The 23,007-nt window shown below is 37.7% G+C and overlaps 1 protein-coding gene across 23 annotated transcripts in view; it reads left to right on the plus strand.

The window, feature by feature from the left end:
• LTBP1 (latent transforming growth factor beta binding protein 1) overlaps window positions 1-11,676 on the plus strand; it is a 459,359-nt gene extending 447,683 nt beyond the window's left edge. For all 23 annotated transcript variants that reach the window (XM_056813254.1, XM_007476056.2, XM_056813253.1 and 20 more), the window contains 3 exons: window positions 125-247; window positions 6,590-6,739; window positions 10,643-11,676. In XM_056813254.1, the coding sequence (XP_056669232.1) occupies window positions 125-247; window positions 6,590-6,739; window positions 10,643-10,812 (443 nt within the window). In that variant the 3' untranslated portion in view covers window positions 10,813-11,676. The remainder of the gene's footprint in view (window positions 1-124; window positions 248-6,589; window positions 6,740-10,642) is intronic.
• Window positions 11,677-23,007: the final 11,331 nt, after the last annotated feature.

The raw sequence follows: 23,007 nt of genomic DNA on the forward strand, positions 1-23,007 counted from the left end.
TTAATTTCTCCACAGAAGATGAAGCATATAGATGCTTCTCTATTTCATAAGTTATCTCTAATGCAATAGACCTACTCAGAAGTAAACAGTGATCTCTCATTTTATTTTTTCTTCTTTACCCTAGATGACTATGCCCAGCTGTGCAACATTCCGGTTACAGGACCTCGCCGACCGTATGGACAGGATGCTTTGGTTGACTTCAATGCACACTATTCACCAGAAACAGATCCTTACTTTGTTCAGGACCGTAAGCAAACTTTTTTAGTTAACATAAAACAGGACTTGTGTTACAGATGAGCTTCTTCACTCAAGTAAAGGCATTTTTACATTTTTTTTTATTTTGAGTTATAAAAGGTTTCCGATGGTAATAGAACAGATTTTTTTTTGGTAATTTTGAGTGGTGGTCTATTTCAATCGATCAATTCTTTAGTCAATCAATAAGCCTTTATGAAGTATTTGCTACATGCCAGGGATTGTACTTGATACTAGATCAGTTCAAGATCTGCAGCCCATTCACTAAACTGAAATGACCCATGTTTAATCTACTGAAGAGAAGTGATATTCACTAGTAAGAGATTATGTATGCCAGTTAAGTGTTCTGAAGATAGCTTTTGGAAAATTATTATTAAATTTACAGTGTGAGTATCAAATATTATAAATCAGAGTTTGATTTATTATTTTATTGCTTGTCTAAAGTTATGAAAGTGATGGAGAAAATAATTTAAAATTCTGTCACATACTTTTTTTTTCTTTCAGAGAGACAATTACTAAACATTTGCTAGCATATCCCTGATATATGCCGACTTTTTATGGATGCTAAGCAGGACTCATGTGAGAGGGGTGGTACATATGTGTAAGCTTGGTTCTCATTTACACATAGTGTCATATGATGTGCTCAGAGCAGCTTGTACTTGAAAACCAAGACACATGAAAAAGAAATGTTTGATGTAGGAAAGCAGAATTTTCAGCCACAAAAGGCTCATATTCAACTTGAAAAAATGTTGTTTTGTTAAGGGAAAATCAGTGGACAACACGTGGCATGCCTCCTTGAACAGAAATGGGAATTCACATGTTTTATGTGTTATTTGTACATCTCACATGGCTTTCTGTCCTTCTGAAAGTGGTGCCTCTAGATTGTCAACATAAGGAAGTGTGAGAGTTTGGAAAAAGAACTTGCTTTTTGTCAGATTGCTATATAAATATACAAAATATACAGAACCATTTTGTTCTGCTGTGCCTCTCTACCTTTACATAAAACAAGCTAATGATAGCCACAGAGTTTGAGAGCAGCATGCATCACTGATCACAGTCTTGCTCAAAGATTTCTGTTTTGTGCAATGAATGCTTTCTGATTAAGAGGAGCATTCATTTCTAATTAAGTTCAGCATGGTTGAAAAGTTACACAGCAGATTTCTTTGGATAAATAATATCTGGCAGCCCCTTTATGTGACGTTAATACCACTTTGTTTTCAGAGCCATTTATTGCCTATTACTCAGTGTAGCTTCTTACAAATACTTTTCTTTCTGAATATTGGAACTAAAGTTAGTGTCTAAAACTCCTCTAAGACTTGCCCTACCCTGACCCCCATCTCCAATACTATGTATACTCTCTTGTTACAAGTCCCTTGTACCCCTCTAACTGGTGATGTTGCTCTAATTCAGCAAGAACTAATCAAGTGCCTATGATGTCCCAGATACTTTGCTCTGAAATTATTATATAAATACAAAAATAAAATAGTCCCTGCTTTCAGAGAGCTTATTTTTTACTAGGACATTTCTGTAGCCATTGATAGAAGGTAGAGCTCTGAATGTGGAGCCCAGAAAACTTTAATTCAAACCCATCTTCAGACATTAGCTATGTCACCAGGGGCAAGTGACTTAATTTCTGACTGAAAATGAAGACTTAATAGCACCTACCTCCTAGGGTTATTGGGAGGATCAAATGAAATAATGTTAGAAAAATACTTTGCAAGTCTCAAAACATTCTAATATTCTAATGATTTGTGTCCTGGTTATTATTATTATTATTATTATTATTATTATTATTATTATTATTTTGTCTAGGATATGCTCTGTTGAGGCATTCTAGAAAGTATTGTGTACAGATCTCTAAAGTAAAAGGAACAGATTCAGAACACACAGGAAGAGTATAAACCTGTTTCATATTAGCCTGAACTCATGAGGCTCAAGCCTTACAGTGTTTTATTACATTTAGTCCCATTGTAAAAAGAAAGCAACTTGGGATCCTCATGCATTACCATACTTAATAGGTTGAAAAAATATGCTAAAAAAGCCCAAGCACTGAGATTTCCTGCATCAACAATCTCTGTCTTTACACACAGTTCTTACATGGTCCCTGGTCCATGGGAGTTTACAATATAACATAATTGTTAAGCTTCTCCGATCTTTAATATGAAAGTGGCCTGGCTTGAGTGCCTTCTTTTTCATGCTAGCTTTGCATTAATGGTGATTTTTAATTAACTACAAATGTTAAGAAATGAGTCTATTGGTCCTTTGTGTACTCCCTCTATTGGCAACATAGCTAGCAGAGTTAACAATGACCTACAGCTTTGAATATGTATAGCCTTTCCAATTTCTCAGAAGTTACTGAGCCCTTCAAAGATTCATCCCACTTACTTTCCTTGAGGACATGACTTGATTTTACTCATGTGTTGGGCAAGACCCTTTCTGGCCCATTGGAAAGTGAAGAACAATGGTAGAAAACATTTATTCATTTGGTGGTGGCCATCATTGCACAGAGCACTGTGTAATGTGCTGTTTAGGATTCAGAGGTGGATCAGACTGCCCCTCAGGAGATCATAGTCTAAAAGGGAAGATAACTTTGTATGTGAAAATCTACATTTTAGGAGCATATGGATTAAGTGCCACAACAGGTACAACTAAAGTAGGAAACCAAACTGATTGAAAAGAATCTGAAATGGAGGAGTTACACTGGAGCTGAGGCTGAAGGATGAACAGAAAAAATGAAAGATCAGGAAGAACAGCATGAGACAGCACAGAGTAGGGATGATGTGAGCTACATTAAGAAAACGCCTGGAGCTCTCTTTGGCTGGACTAGACTGGGGTGGGGGGGGGATGAGAGGAGGTAAACATCAAAAGTTAATTTGTTAGGAGGAAGTTTACGGGAGGTCCTGGGTTTAAAGCTGACCTCACACATTTCCTAGCTGTGTGACCCTAGACAATTCACTTAACCCCCTTTGCCTAGCCCTTACTTTTCTTCTGCCTTCTCAATCAATATTGATTCTAAGACAGAAGGTAAAAGTTTAAAAAAAAAGTTGTCATGACTCTGTTTATGGATTTGTCATTATGGATTTGACAGGTGGAAAGTTTAACTTAATAAAGAAAACACTAAGGAACAATGACAGGTCATTCAGTAGGGAGTGACTTCATTTGTGCTTCAAGGGGATTAATCTGATAGCTGAATGAAGGGCTCAAGGGCAGACAGCTGGGGAGACCAGTTAAGAGGTTGTTGCAACCTTCGCAGGCTGTGAGGATGGAAAGGAACACATATTGCCAGAACGTGGAGGAAGGAGAGCCACTATAACTCCGATGTTGATTGTGTACTGGCAGACAGAGCAGGAAGAATTGTTTTGCGGGTGTATATATACGATTGAGAGGAGGATGCCAGTAGCACCACTGCTGAATTCAAAAGGACCCTGTGGTTTGTAGAGGGACATGATGAATCCATTTTGGAACATGTTGAATCCAAGGTGCTGCTGAAGCCTCCAGTTGGAGATCAGGCTGTCATAGGCGAGAACTCAGGAATGAAGTGGTGGTTAGAGACATTTGAGTTACCTGCATATAACTGCAGTCATGATGAGGAGGGATGAGGAATGTGAGGGGATTCCAAGGGAGATGGCTTGGACTGACCTTTATAAAGAGGGAAGGGCGATCATCCGCTGGTCTGGGGGTGTGTGTGTGTGGTGGATGGATGGCATGTTTGAGATGGCATTTTGTATGTAAAGGCTATTATAGGAAATTATATTGACCTAACAAGAAAGGAACAAGCAGTCTCACACGGGATACACTAGTACTGGAGGAAGAGAACCTGGGTTCAAATCCTCCCTAGCTTTACTGCTATAGTAGCTATGTAGCTTTACTGCTAGGTAGCTATGTAATCTTGAGCAAGTCTCATAAGTAGGACCCTTCCATCTCTAGATCTATTTTTTAGGCCCAATAGATGTTAGATAACATGAATACAGTTAGGTCATTTGGAAGGCAACATTTCACAATGAAAAGTGTCAGATTAGATTTCAAATCAGGAAGGAGAGCTCTGGGTTCAAGTTATGTTTCTTGACTCCTGTTAGCTGTGTGAGTATAAGTCAATTAATCTATCAGCCCTTCCATTTGCTCACCTGAAAAATGCAAAAAACAATACCAGTAGTAAACACCTTTCAGCATATTGTGAAGCTTCATTGAGACAGTATATGTAAATTTAAGGTTTTGCTTTGTAAATCTAAAAGTACCATGTAAATGTGAATTCATCATGATGTATTTTATTTTATTTTTTTTAAAAAAATAAACCCTTACCTTCTGTCTTGGAGTTTGGTTCCAAGGCACAAGAGCAGTAAGGGCTAGGCAACGGGGGTCAAGTGACTTGCCCAGGGTCACACAGCTGGGAAGTATCTGAGGCCAGATTTGAACCTAGGACCTCCTGTCTCTAGGACTGGCTCTCAATCCACTGAGCTATTCAGCTGCCTCCATCACTCTATATTTTAAAGCAGCACAGTTTCATGACTTTTTCTAGCAAATCTAAGCAGACCCTAAGTAGGAATAAAGAAAGCAGACAGTGGCAGTTATTCACGCTTCTAGATTAGCCAGTATGGGAAGTGGAAGGTAGAAGGCCAAGGAGGTGAAGAATGCTAAGACGGCAGTGAACACCAAAAAATATCTGGGTTTGTTTTTCTATCCCTACACAGCCTGAAACCCAGGCTTCCATATGCTGTCATCAGCACATGCCTCACAGCTTCCCTCCTCTGTGCTTTGTTCTTCAAAAGAGTGGAATGGATTCAGGTTGCTGAAAGATTACCTTTCCTTCCGATTTGTCCCTCAATATATTAAAGATGATGCTTTGCTGCCATCTGCTGCTCTTTTGAGAGATCACTTTGACAAAATAAAGAAGCAAATCTTACAAACATCAGTGTTAGGCTTTAGGTTTTTAGGAAACTCTTCTTTGGTAAGGGGAGGGAGACACTGTATCACTGGCATATTTGAGTCAACATGAATTTACAGCTTTAAGTTTCAGTTCCAGAAAGACAATTAAAACACCGATACCCAACAAATGCTTTTAAGGTGGTTGGTAGTGGTACATTATTACAACTCTGCCTGTTTAGCTCTAAATAAGTTTTAACATATCTAGAAGCACAAAATAGAATAAGAGCTTTTAAAAAAAGGGACTTTTGATTCTGTAAACAAATATAGGATGTCATTTTATCATTCATTAGGATTTTGCAATTGAATCCCTATTGCCTCTAAACTTTAGTCCTTGGAAGAGGTTCCTTTATAGTCTGATGACCTAGTGGATTGAAAGCTGAACTTGGGAGACAGAAGACCCGAGTTCAAATCTTGTCTGAAACACTTATGACCATGAGCTGGGTTTCAGTTGTTCAACTTCAATTTCCTCAACTGTTAAAAAAGGGTAATAAAAGTATTTACCTTATTGGGTTGCCATGAAGGTCAAATTAAATAATAATTTAAACTATTTTGTAAATTTTAAAGCAGTATATAAATTTTAGCTGTTATTGTTCTTGGTATTTTTTTAAACCCTTACCTTCCATCTTGGAATCAATCCCGTGTATTAGTTCCAAGGCAGAAGAGTGGTAAGGGCTAGGCAATGGGGGTTAAGTGACTTACCCAGGGTCACACAGCTGAGAAGTATCTGAGGCCAGATTTGAACCTAGGACCTCCTGTCTCTAGGCCAGGCTTTCAATCCACTGAACTACCTAGCTGCCCTCATGTTTTGGCATTTTTAACCCCATATCAGGTAGACTTTGAGTGTCTAGCAATCAGCCTAACCTTTTTCTGGTTTGAAAGTACTCTCCCTCTAAATCCTTTGGTTACTCTTTGCAGTTAATCCAACCATACTTTACAGCAGCTGCCCACATAAGCTCTAATAGGGAATCCCAATGGTTAAATCTTGATTACTAAATAATACCCATTTCTACCCTTCCTCCCCCACCCCCGCTGCTATTAAATAATATCATTGCAGAAGCTATACTTCAGTTGTCAACAATTATAATGAATAGTGAACAGCATTTCTTCCATGTTTACCTTTTTGCTCTGTATTTGATGCTTTATCCTTTATAACTTTTTTTGCTATAGTTTTACAGATGACTCTTTAAAATTGTGAATGAATCCCATGTGGCCTTGCCTGTGTTTATGGTTTTTTTTTCATATTCATACTGAGAATAGGTCTTATTTGAATTAATGAGAAGCAACTAACTTGTCTTTGGGCCTAATGTATTTCAAATAAATTATACCTTCAAAATTCGCTTGGGAAATTTTATAATATATCAATGCCTTGGAATTTTCCCCCAATTTAAAATCTGACCATTTCTTTTCTTTCCAGGTTTTTTAAATAGCTTTGAGGAGTTGCAGGCAGAAGAATGTGGCATCCTCAATGGCTGTGAAAATGGCCGTTGTGTTAGAGTACAGGAGGGCTACACATGCGACTGCTTTGATGGCTACCACTTGGATATGACAAAGATGACTTGTGTTGGTAAGGAGAAGGTGGCGTATTAGAGATGGTTTTCTTCCCTCATATCTGGGGCCAGATTTACACAATTAAAAGAAAACAGACTTTGATTCCTCTGGAATGAATTTGGGTTGGTGTAGAAATTAAAACAGTTTATAGTATTACTTAAAAAAATTTTTAAAGTCATATCTTCTGTCTTAGAATAAATACTAAGTATTGGTTCCAAGGTAGAAAAACAGTAAGGCTTGGCAATTGAGGTTAAGTTACTTGACCAGGATCATATCACTAGAAAGTATCTGAGGCCAAATTTGAACCCAGAACCTCCCTCTATAGGTGTGACTCTATCCACTGAGCTACCTGGATGCTCCCCGACTTGATTTTTGACTAAAGATTTAATAACAAATCATGACTTCTCTAAATAATTCATTAACATAAATGAGTATGGGTATGATCTTTCTCATGTCCCAGAGACTTCAGCTTCTTTATATATCAGTAATTTATTAAATTTGCTGAAGAAAGGAGGTATCCATTTCAAAGGGTGCTAGTGCTGGTCAGGGAAAGAGATCTCAGAAAAAGAAATGCTTTAGAAACCTAAAGTGTTTTTTTCCCAATTGGGACCATTAGACATCTTTTTATATACCCTTTCCATATTTGGGGATAGCTCTGAAATAGCTCCTGTGCTACACTTTTTGAACTTCTTCAGTCTCCAGCTTATATGTTATGACTATCAACCATATAGCAGAATAGCCCCAAGGAATAAGACCATTATTTCATTTTCATACTGGTTATCATCCATCATTTATTCACTAATATCTAGACAGGTCTGTAGGAATGTGAAATGATGGAAGCCTCAATCAGATCAACTCTCCAGGCACAAATGCTTGATTCATGTATATCCTTTAAATGTGGCAAAATTCCAGTCCATATGGCCACAGGAATTCCTCCTCTCTCTGCTATGTCAGAATCCTCATCTCCGTCCCGTGGCTTAGCGCTATTGCTACTTTGTCATTCCCTCACATCCAAACAAACAATCAGGCAGTCCACAAACACTTATTAAACATCTACTATGTTCCAGACACTATGCTAAGCACTCCAGAAGGAATATATATATATATACATATATGTATATATATATATATATTAGTAATAGTAATTATATACATTAGTAATAATAATGTATAATGAGTTTGTCAGCTTAGGCTAAGAAAGTTGGATGGACAGACTTAGAAACTACCTTGGACTATTGCTCTTTTCCACAATATAGAATGCTTTTCACATGAGAGAACTTTACACTTTTGGACCCTTTGCAAATCTGTGTCTAAATCTCAGAATCCCTACCAGTGGTTTCTCAAGCATTTGAAATATTCCAATATTTAAAGAAGTGTCATGTGGAAGAGAACTTTAGACTTACTCTGTTTTACCCAAGGGACAGAACTAGGCACAACAAGTAGAATTTCCAAAGAAGAGAATTAAGCTTGATGTCAGGGAAAAACTTTTCATTCAAAATGGTTATAGCTATCCATAAGTAACATGGGCTACTTGAAGAGATGGTGGACTCTTTCTTCAAGAGAAGTGACCACTTGTAAGGTATTTTGTAGTAGTTATTCCTTTTAAGATATGCATTGGACAAGATAGGCACTGAAGTCACTTCCAGCTGAAATTCTTTGATATTTTAATGGCTTGAAGTTGAAGGCTTAAAGCCAACCACATTTTATCAGCTGAAAAAGTACTAGATGAAGGATGAAGGTTAATAATTTTTGGACGGCACCAAATTAGAATTAGGAATGTATTTTCACAAAGAAAGAGTTGCATATAATGATAAGGTTGTTCAGTATGATTACTATTGGTACTGTATTTTAAATATGTTATAACATGAATTTTTCCTTAAAAGTCTTACTCTAATGCTTCATATCCTGGTCCTGAATCTGAGGTCACAAATAATGTGCTAGTAGGGTGCAAGGTCTTGTGGGATTTGAAAAGTGCTAAAAGCTATAGGGAGCACCCCAAGGGAAACTGCACCTCTTATCCAAGAAGCAGGAGACTTGTTCTTGACTGCGCTGGCCATGAAGTGATTAATTTTGTGACAATAATGACTCCTGAAAAAAAATGTTTCAATATTTCAGTGCTTCTATAACACCCTCCCAAGGTAGAACACTGTTGTAAGTAAAAATTGATCTGGAGGCTTATTACCAGATTTATAAGCATTATTAGTAAAAAAGAAAGAGATTGGGGAGAGAGAGAGAGAGAGAGAGAGAGAGAGAGAGAGAGAGAGAGAGAGAGAGAGAGAGAGAGAGAGAGAGAGAGAGAGAGAGAGAGAGCTCAGTCTTTCTAATTTAAATTCCGATTAGGTTCCAGATCCCAACCCAGCATGGTTCCCTCCATTTTGTGCTGCCTACTTGCCAGAGATGAAAATAGATAAGCTGGTACCTGGACCTCTCAGACAGTGAGAGATCAAAACCCTAGATAACAGGATGGGGTACAAAAATCAAGAGGGCAACTTGGCTTCCTGCACTTCTTTTAAAGACCCAACATGCTCCCCTCTCCATGGCCACATCATGCTGGCTCTGCCACGTTGTTCCTCTGGACACCCACCCTGATGCGGGACCCAGAAGTCCAGCCTTCTAACATGCCACATAACTTTGTGACTCCTATGTCCTACTACCAGAGTGCATGGAATTCAAGCTAGAATGGAGGTCCTCTGGATATTTTACTTCACACAGAAAACTCATCTATACCTCCTTAACTTGTAATTCCTCCCTAGTTCTTCTAGGTAATTTCCACAAAGTTAATTAGCTAACATCCTAGAAGACTTCCTTGAATTTAAGCTCTTTTGTCATGGTGACCACTGCAGCACCTGGGCTGCCCATTTGTCATCCTTTCTTTTCTGTACATGGAATATCATGTGTTGTTCTTCATACACAACACCTCTATCTTTTAACTCTTGAGAGAGTAGGAACTGGTTTTGTTTTTTGCTTTTCTTTATATCCCCAAAGTTTAGCACAGTGCCTGGCATATAGTAATTGCTTAATAAGTTATCATTGACTTGACTAGGTCCCCCACCTCCTTTTCTAATTACACATTTTCTAGTTGATGTGTTTATGCCATTCTGTTGTTGAACACTTTTCAGGCAAGGAGATTATAGAACCTCACTCAGGAATTGAATGCTGTAGTATATAGAAAATCTTTCAGAGTAGAAACACAGAAGAAAAACATATTATTGATCACATGGCTCAACTGGGTTTTGGCATTAAAAGATCACTCTATTGCAAATATGAATAGCATGGAAATAGGTTTTGAACAATGATACATGTATAACCCAGTGGAATTGCTTATCAGATCAGGGAGAGGGGAGGGAAGAGGAGTGGGAAAAATCATGATTCATGTAACCATGAAAAAATAAATATTTTTTTAAAAAAGGAAAATCTTCCATAGCTCTGCATATATGATCCTTTTTGATAATTTTTTGACAATTGAACAAGTCATTCATGTCACATAGACAAAGGGAAGTGACAAGAAAGTTAGGAAATAAGGATCCAGAGTGAGACTGGATCCCATAAAAAGCTTAATTAACTTGGCATTTAAACAGTATATTTAAAATATTTTTTTCTGCTGTCTTTCTTCCTCCTTTTTTTTTATTCAGACCTCTAATTTCATTGGCAAAGGGAACTCTCAGCATGGTCTCTCTCTCCACAAATGCAGTATAGCAATTTATCTGTAATGTATCATTTTAGAGAGTTGCCTAAAGAGTATTAAGGATTAAGTGACTTGCTTGTAGTCACATAGCTAGTATGTGTGTTGGAGGCAGGACTTGAACCAAGTCTTACAGGTGACAAGGCTGGTCCTCTTTGTACTGTGTCATGCTGCCTTCCTTCTTATTTAGTTGGATACCAAGACATATTTCTAATCATGCTCTTGATTTTATTACAGATGTAAATGAATGTGATGAACTGAACAACCGGATGTCCCTCTGCAAAAATGCCAAATGCATTAACACAGAAGGTTCATACAAATGTTTGTGTCTGCCTGGCTATGTTCCTTCAGACAAGCCCAACTACTGCACACCACTGAATCCAGAAAAAGACAGTGACCTGGAGTAGAGAATAATCATCAGAACTCAAGCCCATATACTCTGCACTGTATAAAGAAAAAGAAGTGTATTATACTTGAGACATTGCACCTGCTCCAGAAGGCTGGCAGTATGGAAAACAAAATTAAGTTGTTATTCATTTAGAGGAAAGGGCAGGATTAATAGCTATCTACATGCCTAAAGTGGCAGACCAAATGGACATTTCTCTGTGTGGAAGAAAAGCAAATATATATATATATATATAATCTGTTCATATGTAAAATTCAGTGGAAAATAGGCAGAACAATGCTGTTATTTTTAACAGAAGGGAGATTGTTTTGTTTTTGAAAACTATTGCTTGATTAAATTTGACATTTAAATAGTGGTGGAAATATTTTATGTTACTTCTGCATTTTTATCATGCAGTTTCTTGGCTACTGTTTTTCTTCAGTTTTTTTTCAGTTTTTGTTTTATTTTTACCTAAAGTGCAAATTCTTTGATAAAATATTGTTAAGCCATTTTATAAGTACTGTTAATAGGGTTATGCTACTTCTGGTCTGAAATATTGATCAGTTAAAAAATGCTTATTGTCTGTCCTGTGGAGCAGACACTTATTTGTTTATTTCAAACTTTTTATACATCTTGGAAAAAAAAACCCTTCATATTCATGTTGTAATCTGTCTGCTTTTTTTACTGCACAGAAAACTCTGTGCACCCTTGGTCAAGCTGCTAGCAGACGCCAGTTGGATACCTTTGTACATTTAAATGGAAGAATTCATGTCTGTATTGTAATGTTTAAACTAAACACAGAAAATTTCTTATGATTTACCCATAACATATTAAGACTGTATATTAAAACAGTAAAATAAATCACCTTTTTTTTTAGAAAAGAAAATATTGAGTGAGTGGCATTTAAAAAAATGTTTTCTTTCAAGATATTTTTATCCCCTTAATTTTTTAAGTTTGAAAACTGGCAAGATATGGTGTCACATACCTATAATCTCTACTATTGGGGAGATTGAGGATGGTGGATTGCTTGAGTTTGGGAGTTTTGAGCTGCAGTGAACTCAGCCAATGGGAGTCTGGACTACGTTTGGTACCAATATGATAAGTCCCCTAGAAGAATGGGGCAGAACCAGATTGCTGAAGGAGGGGAAAACTAGCCTAGGTAGAGATGTAGAATATGCCTACACTCTTGGCCAAATCATTAGTGGGAATGACTGCTACACTTCTAGCCTGGGTGAGATAAGAAGATTCAATCTCCAAAAGAAAAGAAAAAGAATACACACTAGTTTAATATTTTTAATAATCTAATTTTTCCATTGGAACACTTAGGAAGATACTAAGGCAATTGGTGCTATGCAGAGTGCTGGATTTAGGATTAAGGTTCTAGGTCAGAGTTCTGGCTCTCCTAAGTTACTACTAGTGAGACCTCGAGCAAGTCACTTAAGTTCTCTTGCCTCAGTTTTATCATATGTAGAATAAAAGAGGATTGGACTAGATAGATAGATAACTCCTTGTGCACTTCAGATTTAACTGTTAAGTATATGGCAAATAATTCAGGGAAGGATAGAATTAAAAATATCCCCAAATGTCCAAATATATTAGTGCTTGCATGCCTATTTAGGCACACTTTGTAAAGCAATTGTCAATAATAACATTTGTATTTTTTATCTGAATAATGCATTCCAAGATTTAATTTTTTTCTCCCAACAAAAACATTCTGAAAGGTAAACATATTTAAACCATACATAAATATGCATTGAAAAAATACAACTATAGATAGATATTGCTGTTTGGGGGGATCTTACATTTTCTTAAACATTATAGTTTTCATTGAGGGGAAAAGGTATTTTTATCATTTCTATAATACATGCATGATCTAAATATTCTGTTGATTTTTTTTAATTCTTTAAATGTAATTAATGTCATAGGGCTTTGATTCCTTGCTGACTGCCCACAAGATTTGGGCTTCTGAAATGATGACCATGATCCAGAACAGCCTGGCAGTGAGTGTTAGCACTGCTTCACCTCTCTCCTCAGTCAGCCTCAGAACTTCCTGGAAAATGAGACTTAGCCACAGATTGATTGCCAAGAGTAGAACAGCAAGCTTTGGTCATTAAGGAACTTACAACGTATACAGCACTGTGCCTAACAAGAGAGAGAAAGAGAGGAAAAGACAGCTGTACTTTCTGGGTAGAAAAAAAATGAAAGAAAGATGCCGTCTATATGTCAAGTATGTGAAATATGAAGGCAATATCTTTAGCACCAAGAAACTGGGTAACAGATTCCCATTCCCCTTAACAAGTTCCACATATATGGATGTCCTCTTGTACCTTCTCTTTCCTCAGCGGGGCCTGATGGCAACCAGGCTAAATCTTCCTAAAAAATAAGCACTGAGGCAATTTTTGTTCTCTCTTAGTTTCAAGCAAAAGAGGACAGAAACTCAGTCTTGGAAACAATTGCTTTTTTGAAGAATAAAAAATTTGATTAATAAGTGTACAGTATATTTAATTCTTTTTATTAGCCACATAGTAGAGGAAGCTGAATAGTACTCTAACAGTCTTCCTTGGCTCAGTCTCCCTGAAATCCTTTGCTTTCTCTCTCCTTTCTATGGAAAGGATCCCTATGTCTCCAATCATTTAACTGTTTCATTGGAATTTTTAGAAAAGCATCAATTAAAAAAAAAACAGTGCTTTGATCGTCTTTTAATAAGTCCAAATAACACTTGCAAATATTACATTGAATTTTCCGATAGGGATCAGCTGGTTTCAATTCATAGGTTATGTTAAGTAGTGATTTTATTACATTTGAAATTAGATGCATAACTATCTCCAAGCAACAATTCAGTGAACCCTTAAATATATGAATACATAAAAAATGCCACAGCTGACTCCAAAATTCATATTTGAGCAGAATTCAAGCTTGGAATGAATTATCACTGAAACCAAAAAGCTAATTTTTAATATTCAGAGGAACATTGTTACTTAAGCATTCATACTTCAGCAGCAAAGCAATTTAACTTCCTGGTTCAGGGTGAATCTGCAAGATTACTCAATAAAATGGAAGTCTTCTAGTTTAATTATGGTGGCTCCATATTAATAGGAACAGAAATACAGAATACAAGTGAAGGCCACTCCCTTGGGGCAGTAGATTAAGTTCAGTTATAAGTGTATAGGTCAATAGCACGTGCATTATTTGCTGAAGACCAGCCATGACTAACAGATTCAAGCCTGTGTCTAAAAATATTTAGAGCAAATCTCTAAAGAGATTTAACATTATTTTTTAAATATGAGTGTTTATAGGGAGTGGCTGTTGTAATCCCTATGTTTTGACACCCAAATGATCACCTGAAGAAGAGAGTTAATTATCATCAGGGAGATAGTGCGACAGGGTGACATAGTAGAAGGATGGCTTGGACTAGGAGTTGAAAGAACTAAGCCTTTCCTTTGCCACTGACTTGCTGCGTGGCTCTTAAAAAGTCACTCATCTCTCTAAGTCTTAGGTAGCCTCATCTCTAAAATAAAGGGGCCTCTTCAATCTCTTAAGCTACTATTGGGGCTACATTCATCCAGGTTTTAGACTTCAAGGAGCAGACATTTTATAACTACAGCACCTAAACCAATGGAAGAGACATATTCCCTTACACAAGAAGGGTATGAGGTTCACTCCCGCCCTGGGTGCCTGCTTTTTTTGGTGAAATTGATAGACATGAGTACAATATAAACAACTGCTTCTATCTACACAACAGACCCATTTTGGATGTTCAGAGAAGTGCTGCTTTATACTGAGGTAAACTAAGGTTACTATCAGCATGTTCTACAAATGCATCCATCTGAGGTAAGGAGCCCTCAGGTACCTTGGAATCTACAGCTCCAAACAGGGATATTGGCAGGATCATTTCCTCAGGAGGCAGGACCCACCTTTATAGATTATCATCACTCTCTCTGCCTGGCTCTAACTCTTTTGCTCTCCTGCAGTAAGGGGGTGGAGGGTGCAAAGAATTGACCCAACCAGCCTGTATTTAGTCTCTAATATAAACCAGTAAATTTAGGTAGACGTGGTCATCTTAGTTTAAAAATGGAGGAGAAAACACTTAAAAAATCTTTTTCAGCTCCTGACTCAATCATAAGCTACTGGTCAGAAAGAGGAAAGCACATTCTGGTGAGGTATGAGACTCGATGGTGGCTGAGGTCAAGGACATTCTTAAGGGATAAACTGGTCACAGCCACAGGTCGAGAAGCTCCCAGGCATCATTGGAACACATATTCTCCAAAGTGGATTTCATTGGCCCAAAAGTGCAGAATTCTGCCCAGTGCAGGAGGTAGAACAGTCTTGTTCCATCATCACTTTTGTGGACTTTGAGAATTTCTTTTCAAGGGGGAATGGGAATGAATTCAGCAGGTGTAGTTAAGTGGGTTTGACCTGTGGCCACCAAAGGTTCAAGTTGGCCCTGACCATTTTTCATGCTTTCATGGCAGACTGCTCAGGAATCTGAGTTTGTCTGGAGGAAATCTCCCAAGGTCAGAGGGGTGGCAGTGGTTTCATTTTTCCTGATTTACAACTGACAGGAGCAGTGGAGAGACATCTTGCTCCCATCCATCACTTGCCTGTTAATGGCATGTTTGATAACCTGGCAGGAGTCAATGAACAAGCATGTAGGCACCTACTATATATATACCAGGTGCCCTATGCGACCGTTCTTCTTGCTCAGTGCCTTGGGCTTAGACACCTTTCCAGGACTTTCATGGGAGACCCAAGAAGAGGTAGAACTGCAGCCCATTCTTCCCTTTAACCTGACTATCATTTCCCATCTCCATCCTCAGCAGCCTTCAATAAAGGGCTTGTTGTGGATAGAAATGAGGATTAAGGGGGAAGCTGGGTGGCTCAGTGGATTGATACTTTCTAGCTGTGTGGCCCTGGGCAAGTCACTTAACTCCCATTTCCTGGCTTTTATTACTCTTCTGCCTTGGAACTAAAAGTGTTGATTCCAAGATGGAAGGTAAGGGTTTTAAAAAAAAGCAGAAGAAGAGAGGATATGGAGACAGATACTTACCTTTCAGCTACCCTAATCAACAAGTATTAAGTGCCCACTCACTCAGGTGCTGCTAGGCTCTAGGTATAAGTACATAGGATTTGTAAATTCTAAGGTGCTTATATTTGAATGGGGGAGACAAGTACATCTATCTATCTGTATCTATATCTATATAAACATCAAATGAATATATATATATATATATATACAAAATAATTAAATTTGAGGTAATTAGGGAGGGAGGGCATGAACAATTAAGGGTTTAGGAAAGGCTTCAACATTAGGAAGGCCTGAATTCAAATGCTGCCTCATCTTTAAAAAAAAAAAAAGGATCCCAGTTTGGGAGTTTGATTGCCAAGTTAAAGGGGGAGGCTGTCAAAGCTCAGCCCCAGTGTCTTCCTCATAATAAGTATTTAATAAATGCTCGTTGATCCATTGGTTGTATATATATGTATATGCATATATATATACATATATACACATATATGTATAGCTTTCTAACATAAATCACTTTATCAAGTTAGCTATAATTATGGCAACAGATTTTCCACAGGGACACATGATCATATTATTGATGGAATCTCCAAAAATTCAAAAGATATGTTTAAGCAAAAAATTCTCATAATAAAATAATTTTTCTGATTATAATCAAAAGCCAATTATGGTATGGAATATATTTGTAAGTCTCAAATAACCTTCCAACATACTCCAATGGATTTTTTATTTCATCAATGTAGCTATTCCTTTGAATGATTTAGTTTGTATCCCTATAGCTACCCAGTGCATAAGAGTCTCAACTATGCCTTCACATAATTTCACCAGCTGGGGCCAGCCTAACTTCTGGATGGGGAACTTTGTTTTCTTTATATTGCATGGCTACCAAGGGAGCTCCTGGGACCATAATGGTGAACCTATGGAATGCATGCCCAAAAGGGTATGCAGAGCCCTCTCTGTGAGGGGGTGCTCACAAGCTGCCTGAGAATGCGGTGTAGATGGCAGCCCATTGAGTCTGTGGTGAAGGTAGTTTCTGTGGTAGGGTTGGAGAGGAGCTAGGTTTGAGGGGAGCATAGCTCACAGTGTGGCACATAGCTATAGGGGAGCAGAGGGCTGGGCTACTCCCCTTGCCCTCTCCACACACATCTGTAATCACCCACCCCTCTGACCAGCAATCCAATGGGAATGCTTCCTTCCTCCCCTGACTGGGGTAAGGAGGGGCTATGTGGTGAGATGGGGGGAAAGGGTTTGGCACTTGGTCTCTGGGGTAGGGGGTAGGCATGGCACTTGGTCTGGGGAATGGGGTGGAGATAGATAGAGTCTGGCAATCCATCTCTAAAAGGTTTGTTATCATTAACCTAGGCTATCAGTGGTTGATCCTTATTTTTGCTACATGACTAGATTTTAATTTTCTTATAAATTTATCCAGTAACACCCATTACATAGATGTCCTATATAATTCCTTCTTTGTAATATGTTTTGGCCTGCTCAGGCCCATTATGGTAGAGCACCCTGATATAAGAAATGGATTAAAATATAATTTATATTATTATTATAATAAATCATATGATGATATAATATGATAGAATTATCATGATATATTATTATAATGCAAATATAATAATGAAATATAAATATTTCACTAATATAAATAAATATTCAATAAAGACCTAAAATACATTGTAAAATTAAGTCGATATACACTCCACAGAGATCATAATGTATGAATTAGTGGCACTCTATTTGAGTTTGATGGCAATGATATTGTGTATAGAAAATAGGATTTGAAGGCAGGTAGACCTGGGGTCAAATTGTGCATCAAACTCTAACTAGCTATGTGACCGTAGGCAAATTATAACTTCTCTCTTCCTCAGTTTTCCAATCTGCAAAATAAGAGTGTTCGATTTCATTAAGTTCCCTTCTAGCTCCTAATTTATTATTCTATGACCATAGGCTTTTGAGTGAATTAATTTTTTGAACACCTGTTTTAGAAAATAAGGTGGGAACAAATATCATATTACCTGCCATCTTGGAGAAGAGGGATCATATCATATCAATGTATAAAAAATAAAGTGCCATTTGCAGATGTTCAGATCAAAATGGTGGGAAATTATGAACAATATGAATATGCATGTTTGTTAAAAGGAATTTTTATTTACAATGGGAAAGATAATCAGGAGAGATAATAAATGTTTGTTAATTGAAAAAAATTTAAGTAAAAAAACTCTGAGCCATGTTATCTCATAAGAGAGGGATTAGCTGTGGAAGGGAAAGTGAGTTGCTAGAAACCTTGGTGTAAGACCCAGTTTAGCCAAATCATCCCAAGATCATTCATCAGAGAGGGTTCTGGGAAGAGAACAATAGTTAAAAAGGGCACCAGTCTATCAGCATTTCTATAACAAACCTGTTACTTCATCAATGACAGTGGAACCACATATTTGGATTCTAACAGCTCAGTCTCCAGGGTGCTAAATAAGGAAGCGGAAATGATACCAAAGAAGACAAAGACAGGAAGAGTAGCTAGACCAGGCTAAGAGGAAGTTGATGCTGGAGACAACAGCAGATATGTGAAAGAGGGCAGGATACTACTGAATGGTTATTTTTTAAAAATCACAGAGGGGAGTCGAAAATCCCCCTTCCCAGTGAATAAGGGACACTAATAGCTGCTGAAAATGTCTGCCTACTTCATCGTCTGTATGCAAATGTTGATGAGAACAAGGAGATGCTTGCTGACATAAAGACAGTCAGATGTTAGCAAGCACCAGCATCCTATCCATGGAAGACCACATCTTCACAATTACATGAAATCACTAAGAAATATGGTTTCCAAGACCACTGGGCTTGTTGCTTATTGACCCAAGATTTGTATATGATTCAACAAAAGTGTTTTTCTTGAGGCACCTCAGTGGCACAGTGGCTTGGCCTGGAGACAGAAAGATCTTAGTTCAAATCTGTCCTTCCAATTACTGTGTGACTCTGGCCAACTCCCTTAGCCTCTGTCTGTCTCCGTTTCCTCAGTTATTAAATGAGGATAATCATAAAACCTATCTATTTGCCAGGGTTGTTGTGAGTCTCAAATAAAATAATTTTTGTGAAGAGCTGATATCAGCTCCCAGCACATAGTAAACTTTTAGTAAATGCCTGTCCCCTTCCCTTCCCTCCATCAGGGCATTTCCCATGTATACAATAAAATCATGGAAAATATCTTGATATATGAAACAAAAGAGGTAGCTTAGTTCAGTGATCCTCTGCTTATTACTATAAGGTGAAGAGATTGGGCACATACTTGCCAAGGTGTTTGCCATCCAATTTGAGTTTGTCTAGCACAGTAGAATGAAAAGAGCACTAGGTAGGATTTTAAGAAGACCTGGGTCTTTATTCCTGCCTCTGCCTATTACTGGCTTTGTGACTTTAGGCAAGTCACTTAAGCTCAATAAATGGCATTTTCCTCATCTATAAAATGTTAATTATAATGACTAATTTCTTAAGGTTACTTTGAGAATCAAGTAAGGTAAGGTCTGTAAAATGTTTTGCAAACTTGAAAGCACAATAAAATTATTATTTACATTGAAGGTTCCAAGTAGAAGAGGGATTCTCCATGGGTGGTGAAGCTCTCCAGAGACTATACTTTGTAGATAACATTCGGCTGATAAGAACAAGCCCAAGAAATAACAGTCTTCTAAAGATTAACTAGCACATATGTGGTGCCCCAGTTTTATGAAGCTCTTTACATTCATTTCCTTGTTATATCCTCTTAGATCTATTAGAGGTGTTAGCACCCCTTGTTTATAGGTGTAAAAACTGAGGCAGAGAGAGGTTAAGAAATAACTAATAACCTCAGCCATGTAAAAGAGTTCAAGCTTTCAAATTAAGCAAAAAAAGAAAACCCAACTGGAAGAAGAATCCCTGTCGTCTACACTCACTATGATGTATGCTTGGATGGACATCCTTTGAGCTCATTCATCAGTCCTGCTATGCAAATGTAGCGCACAGTTCGTGTGAATGGCATGTCATGAAGTTAAGATGAACCAGACTGGTTTATTGATAACTTGTAGTCAAGTGCAGCATCATAGACGTGTATGAGGCCTTCTTCACATGGGATCATCCCAGGTAGCAACGTGTTATAGATGATGGTCCAAATGAACAGTGGGATGTGCTCTGGGATCTAAGGAACTGAAGAACTGGAGGCTTGGGATTAGGATTTTCCATCAAAGGGTCTGCTGGGCAACTGGAGCTAGACTAGGAAAAGGTAAGAAGCAAAGGGGAAATCTCCAATTTCCTACTCAGGATGGGGAAGATAAAACTATAACTACATTGCATCAGTAAGCTTGCTGGGGAATCTTGTCAGCCAGTCCTAACTAGATGAGTCCAGATTACATCTTCATCATAACAGAATTGTGTTAATGGGATGCACTCCTAGGAGAGTGGGATCATCCTGCCATCCAGTTATTCAAGCTCATATTCTCTGAACCAATACTACAGAGGAACAATGAATGAGATCTAGAATCAAAATAGCAGAAACACAATGGCAGAATGGTTTTAGGGAAGTTAGGTGGTACTTTCAATGACCCATGTATCCTGGACCAGATCCAACTCAGGTGTTCCAGGCTTGAGATGAAAATGAAATGAGGCATTTGCAGACCATCTAACAGTTTGCACAAAAAGTTTATTTGTCCATAGCATGAAAATACTATTTCGCAAGGACATGTTTAAGATTTAAGAAGACAGCTCTTCAGAGGAAACATATCTAGTAAGAAAGGTGTTCTGGCTCACTTGGCAGGGGGATATCTGTCAAGTTTAATAAGCTCACACTATTCTTAAAATGAGATATTTTTTACCAGAAAACCTTGTCAGCAAATTGAGGAATTGTCTCTTGAATTAATCAAGAGTCAACTATGGTTCCCTGCCTTTTGGGGAAAAAACTAGTCCAGTCTACATGACAGGATCCCTAGTCAATATTGTTACTACCAAATCATAGTTCTGAAGAAACAAAAATTATACTTTTAGCACTAATATGTTTCTAGTAATGCTATAAGTCTAAAAATCATGGAATGTAACAATCTCTAAAGACTTAAAATGGCAGGTGAGGCAAAGAGCAGTGATGCATTGTGGATATTAGTAGTCTATGCCACATCACCAATAATGACCTGTATTTGAAAAGGACAATAAGATGTATCATCTGGGACAGGGGTAAGCAAACCATGGCCCATGGGCTAAATCTGGCTGAGTCATAGTTGGCTTATAGGCTGTACAAAAACAGGTGACAGGTCAGATTTGGCCCATTTCTGTAATGCTGATCCCGGATGCAAAAAATACATGATTTAGAAAAGGAGTTTGGCAGGTTGGGACCAAAAATCTGGGCTAACACACAGACAGCTTTAGGGTTTACTGGTACCCATGGAAAGTTAACAGACCTTGAGAAAGCTGCCTAGCAGACTGAGGAGGTCTTTTAAGGAGAATTTATAGGCGGACATGGAGAAGAGCTGCACAAGATGGGAAAACATAGATTGGAACCACTAGAGGGAGTACCCATCTTGAAAGTCCTGTGAAGATGTCAGATTCAGAGAAGAATTTACAGTTCATAAAGTCCCTTTTTCTCAATAGTCCTGCAAAGTGGAAAATCCAAGTATCGCAGTCCCTGCTCGCCACCACCATAGAAGAAACTAACAGAGTCTGAATGAGGATCGAAGGTACCATTCTTCACTTTATGTCTGCCATGCTTTTTTCTCTAGGGTAATCAATATGTGTCTTGTTTCTCAATGCGACAAACATGGAAATACATATTATAAGGGCCTTTGGGAAGGGAAAAGGGTGGAAGGGAGAGAGAGAATATGAATCACAAAATGTCAGACATCGAATATTAAAAATTATATCAACATGTAATCTGGAAAAATAAACATTTTTGAAAGGGAAAAAAGTATTGTTATTCCCATTTTAACCACAAACAAATAGGCTTTGAATTGTTAAGTAACTAGAACAACATCACCCAACTTAATAAGTGGTAGATGCAGGACTCAAATATATAGCACAGGCTGAATGGTAAGTCTCTTATGCCTTGGAGTCTTATACTGTTGCAATATCTATCTATCTATCTATCTATCTATCTATCTATCTATCTATCTATCTATCTATCATTGATCTATCCATCAATCTATTTATCTATCTATCCTTCCATCTATCTGTCTGTCTATCTGTCAGTAATTTCCTTGCCCCCCTCCAGAGAAAACCACATCATTCCAACTAAGAAAAGGTAATTCACTTCCTGGATTAATCCTCTTTTGTAATTGGTAGATTGCAAAAACCAAATTCTGGATTCATTTAAAGATATAATACAAAGAAAAGAGAGCCTTCTAATATAAACTTTTTTATAAGTGCTATGTTCATCACCATCAAACACACTGCCAACAACATACCCAATTATAGCTTGAACCAGATTAAAATGTAATTGGGAAATATTTAACAAAATAAATAAAAATACAGTAGATCATCAATGATGTGGTTTTCTAAGTCAATATGAGGCCATCAGGGATCCTTATGTACAGTTGAAAACAATGTTAGTGAGGGACAATTTTTAAAAATTGATCAACAAATATTTATTAATTGCTTTGGCATAGAAACATCCAACCTGAGGAGGACCTTAAGAATCATTTATTCCAGCCCTTTTCATTTTTATTGTGAAAGTTAAGATCAAAAGAGGTGAAGAATATTGCCCTCATTTAATAGTGAGTTAATAGAAGAATAAGGATTAGAATCTGGGCCTCCTGATTTTTAGTCCAGTATACTTCCCTCTACAAAAAAGAGAACATACATACATGCTTTAAAACACAATGAATGTGTATCCCATAAGTGTAGTGAGTATCCCATAAGTGTAGAGACAACCATGGGTTGCAGGCCCTGGTGGGATAAGGGACTGCCCCCTCTCCTATAGTGGGGTGTGTCCTTATATGGCTTGAAGAGAGACAGACCTTCTTCTCCTGTCTTTTTAGTGTAGTTCTATGAAGATGGGACTAGAAATCACCCTACAGAGGGAAGAGATATCTGGCTAAAATCATTTCTATTTGCTCCCTTAAATATTGATAGTCCAAGGGGTATGACTGGGTTCAAGCTAACTTCTGATTGTTATTTCTCATTATTGGTGGAAAGGGAATTCCAAACTATATCCAAGTTTCAACCTCTTTCTCATTAAATGTTAGTTCC

The sequence above is a fragment of the Monodelphis domestica genome, chromosome 1 (genome assembly GCF_027887165.1).
Source record: "Monodelphis domestica isolate mMonDom1 chromosome 1, mMonDom1.pri, whole genome shotgun sequence".
Classification (NCBI taxonomy): domain Eukaryota; kingdom Metazoa; phylum Chordata; class Mammalia; order Didelphimorphia; family Didelphidae; genus Monodelphis; species Monodelphis domestica.